The 4,676-nt window shown below is 28.9% G+C and overlaps 1 protein-coding gene and 1 long non-coding RNA gene across 2 annotated transcripts; one reads left to right on the top strand and one right to left on the bottom strand.

Annotated features, from left to right (window-relative positions):
* The first annotated feature begins 1,588 nt into the window (after positions 1-1,588).
* LOC136978989 (uncharacterized) lies at positions 1,589-2,675 on the top strand. The gene is made up of 2 exons (XR_010881316.1): positions 1,589-2,511; positions 2,585-2,675. It is a non-coding gene; the product is annotated as an uncharacterized lncRNA (long non-coding RNA).
* A 498-nt stretch (positions 2,676-3,173) lies between these two features.
* On the bottom strand, positions 3,174-4,478 carry LOC136978987 (uncharacterized protein F54H12.2-like). The gene has a single exon (XM_067274867.1). The coding sequence runs from the start codon at positions 4,476-4,478 to the stop codon at positions 3,174-3,176; it is 1,305 nt and encodes a 434-aa protein (XP_067130968.1).
* Between the last annotated feature and the right edge of the window lie 198 nt (positions 4,479-4,676).

Genomic DNA, 4,676 nt, shown 5'->3' with positions numbered 1-4,676 from the left:
TTTGGGTAGGATGACCCCTGCACACCCCCCATTCTCAGCCTTATAAATTCCTAAATGAATATCCACAAATATAATTTCTTTAATAATCCACCCAGACCCATTTTTAATAAACTGATCAATGAAGTTTAAAATTGTGTCGAAAGCATTTGTTAACCTTTCATTGATCATATATTGAGATAAAATATGTTCTACCCGACTGGAGAAAAATATGTCTTGAGTAATAATCTCATCCTCCAAATATTTTATAAATCTTATCTTTAAATTTAATAAAAATTTCATTCTCGAAATTAAATCATTATTAGTTAAAATACTATAAATAGTACCTCTAATATTTTCAAGTAAAATACTCGGATCGCTATAATTAGAGATAAATGCTCTATAACTTCTCACATAACCTTTGAACGCTGTTTTTCTTAATGCAAATGTAAAAGCCATATTACCATAGAATAAATTTTATACACTTAAAATATAATATTATATACTTAACATAGTATTAATTGAACACTTCATCATCATCATCATCGGACAATGAGGGGTCTAGTTCTTCTGAGGATGAAGCTCCTTCTACAAAAAGACAGAGGAACTAGAACCCCCTCATAAAAAACACATCAAGGAATTAAATCATTTCAGCATAGTATCTTCATGAGAACAAAAGTGTCAATGGCATCATTCATCATCTCATTTAAACTCTATTATTTAATGTAGCTTTGCTTAGTGATACCAGTATTCATTTTACTTACCGAGTGTAGTCTAACAATCTATTCGCGTGTTTTAGTTTTATGTTTATTACACATGATTTTACAAATTATTTTTTAATGGTATGAATTGTAACTCGTGGTATTCTATATTTAAATTACCACTTTTAAAAAAGATGTAATCACATGGTGTAATACGATACTGCTTAATCAGAATTTTACTCGGCACAGACAGATACTTTATTTTTAAATACATTTTAGAATTTTTATTTAATTTGATTTTAGTAGTAATTTTATAACTGGTGATTAGATCTGTTTTAATGCATTTTATACCTGGTAATGTGGAGTACAATATTTTATATTTAGAAAAATGTGTCATGTTTTGTAATAATTCATCCTGTAATTGTTATATTCTAATTGGAGTCTATAGTATTTAAAGACAGCACAAAATTTAAAGTGTGTCAAACATTTTCATTAATTTTTATTTTCACATTTTAACATGATCTTTACATACAAAAACTTTTTTGTAATTTGTATTCATTAAAAATTGAATGTAGAATTTTTCTGTTAAATAAACTGTGTTCTCAATCAAAAATTTATTTTAAAATTTTTATTACACTCTCCTGTGGAATCATTTTAACATGATCTTTACATACAAAAACTTTTTTGTAATTTGTATTCATTAAAAATTGAATGTAGAATTTTTCTGTTAAATAAACTGTGTTCTCAATCAAAAATTTATTTTAAAATTTTTATTACACTCTCCTGTGGAATCATCATAAAAAATATTAATGGAGGAATTATATAACATCATAGCTGAGTTAATCAACTTCCTATCATATGCTTTAAAGTTGTTTCGGATAAAAACCATATTTTGTATGAGTCAGTTTGGTAGATGTCTATATTAAAATTTAAGAATTCAATTTTTGTATTGATGATGTCATATAAACTAAAGCTAAAATCATAAATCACCAGTATATTAAGCTGGATGAGAAAATCCTCTAGCTATTCTCACAGGTCAACCTGAATGCGGAAGTTTTTATCAGGGTTGTCAAGTTGATGGGTGAGGGAGAAATCCCCTACCCCTGGGTAAGAAACACGGAAGTAATCTTTTTTCTATAAATACTCGACAGACATTCACTAGCTTTTAGAGAAAAATCACGGTAGCAACCACTGGAGAAACATGAGTATCAATGAGTGGACTCAAGCAAAAATGGATAGTAAGTTTTTTTTTTAAAAAAATATGTTTAGTAGTAGTCCTAGCTATAATAATCTATATATAAAATTAATTTTACTATTTTAGATAAGCCCGGGGTTATACTAGATTGCCAGGGATTCAGATTTAAAAATGAAGCATGTTTACACCCATACAACGGATATTTAATACGACAGATGGGGTATACAGGTTTTAATTCGGAGGATTTTGGAGTTATTAATTTTTTCCACCCTGAAATACGGTGGGATAAATTAACTTTATCCGATAAAAAAACTGTTAGATTCTGTAATAGATTACATAAATTATATTTATCGTATAAGCCTGAAAATGATGAATGGATTCATCATGATGATATTGTTTTTACTTTTAAAAATTTATTTCAAAAATATGGATTTATTTTTTTTAAAGGGGGGGAAATAGAAAAACTTTTAATTCGTAGAGCAAATGATATCTGTAATACCGCCATTAAATCGCTAGATGTGGAAAAATTCGGAGTTCCAAAATCTTCCGAAATTAAAATACTGTGTCCCTATCATTGGGATTTCCAACACCATTGCGGCTTGTGTAATGTCTTTTCATATAAGCATTATATGAAAACAGGTAAAAATATATTATTTTGTTTTAAATATTACCTCATTTTGAAAATATTAAATATATTTTTACTTTTACATAGAATTATCGGATGTATTCTGAAAACCCTTCCTGCATTGAAGAAAAACATGAATGTAAATTTTGTAAATAAAAACACAATTTTATATTTTAAATAGATTTTTTTATTGAATTACAACATTGATTATTAGTTGTTACAATCGGTTTTGACAAATGAAAATTATTTTTAACAAACTTTTTAACAAATTCATCGTTATAAAATTTATCCGTTACATGTAATTCTGATAAACATAGATTTCTATTAATTTTATATAAAAAATATAAGCAAAAATAACCGCAGTTTAAGGAAAACAAACTTTGGTGAATAATATTATTCCAACAATATTTTTTTGAATTTCGTTTTATAAATCTGATGATATTTGCTTTCCTCGGTTTTAATCCATAACTGTCGTAATAAATGCAAGAATTTTTATCTTTCGTAAAAAATACTGATACCCAATGGCTTCCTCGCTTATTTCTTTCATCTAAATTAATTATAAATGATTGCTTATTACCAACTCGAAACGGGAGATCGTCTGATGCAAACACTCCCCCAAAATTTCTTTTTATTTTCGGATCGCTCGCCGCTAATCTCCATAAAGTAACGGTATTCATTAATAATCGGTGAATACAGTTCGTGAATGATCAATTTCTAAAGTATTATTATATTCCAACAAACAAATAACATTTACCGTTTCTTGTATCGCCTTTGAGAACTTTAGTTCAATAGCAATGTTTCCCAGCTGGTTCACGCTTATATGACCCTCAGATCCTGATTTATCAGGGGTGAGGTCAAAACAATATAGAGCATAGCCATCTTTATATTCATCATAAGATATATTTGTAGATCTGTGATGGTGAATACATCCAGTATCTTCAAATAAGGAGATAAAATTTCTTGCATAAATTTTATTGCTATAGTCCGGACAGTATGGTTTAGCGGGAACCATCTGATTGTCTTTTGATAAACATATATAATTTAAATTATAATTTTTAAAATTAAAAGGATTACGCTTTACATTTCCGTTAAATGCTGAGTTGGAAACTAATCCCAGAGTTATTCTGTAGGGTAGCTGACCTATAACTACATTCGAAATACTTGTAGACTGAATTCCACTCGTTAAAGTAAAAACTTTAACATCAGTTCTACGAAATGGCATTTTTATTATACCGGTTTGTAAGGCTTTTTCTATCCCAATTTGAACTGATGAACTGACATCTACTTTATTAATTTTCAACGATGCATTTTTAATAATGATTTTATACTCATCGTTATTTGCCATTAGTGCAAAATTTTCTTTAGATCTCTCCAATTTCACCCTCAGGTCCACATTGTTTATTAAAAGCTTTGGCTGATTTGCTAAATCGATATGAAGCCGCCCCATTAAATCTATTATTCTACTTTCTTTGCTAATGTTAAATCTTTTAACTAATCCATGGTTAGTGTTATTTTCATCTAAGGGATTTATCGAATCCATTTGTCCTGCAGTATCTTTAAAAAATAATGCGGTTGTTAAAAAAGTTTCTTGCATTTCTTTCGAATTAAATAGTAAGGCCTCTAATATACTTTTATATGGGTAATTAACATGAGCGCTAATCTGTTTATCATTTAAAAACATCGTACACTGTGAAAACATACTATTTAAAAAATAATTAACAGGTGTGACTTTGTCTTCAGAACTTAGATTCGATCCATCCTTCTTTAGAATTTTTGCTTGAATGCATAAATAAATTGAATGTAGATCCATATAATGCTCACCCGATCCTGATATCAGAAACTCAATAGGTGCTCTGCTATCCGATATGGTGGCTACTGGATGAGCAATAACTTCGTAAGTATTCTCAATTGCTAGTTGAGTCGAAACAGTATTAAATAGGTCCAATTCTGATTTGAGACAACCACACGAATGAGGATCCATTTCTAATCAGCAAAAATATCGTTAAGTTTTCGCTTCTTCTTCTTCTTTTGTGACTGAATTAATCTTTTTCCTCGTTTTCTTTTTATACCTGATCCTGTCTGGACTTTTTTAAGTATATCTTGCTTAATTTCAGATCCCACATCTTTAAAACGAGACTTTGTAGATTCTTTAAACGACTTCCCTCCAATTACATCCGAT

The sequence above is a fragment of the Centruroides vittatus genome, unplaced genomic scaffold (assembly GCF_030686945.1).
Source record: "Centruroides vittatus isolate TY-2023 unplaced genomic scaffold, ASM3068694v2 contig_565, whole genome shotgun sequence".
Lineage (NCBI taxonomy): Eukaryota > Metazoa > Arthropoda > Arachnida > Scorpiones > Buthidae > Centruroides > Centruroides vittatus.
The sequence above is the reverse complement of the archived record's forward strand: the minus strand, read 5'-3'. Positions and strand labels throughout refer to the sequence as shown.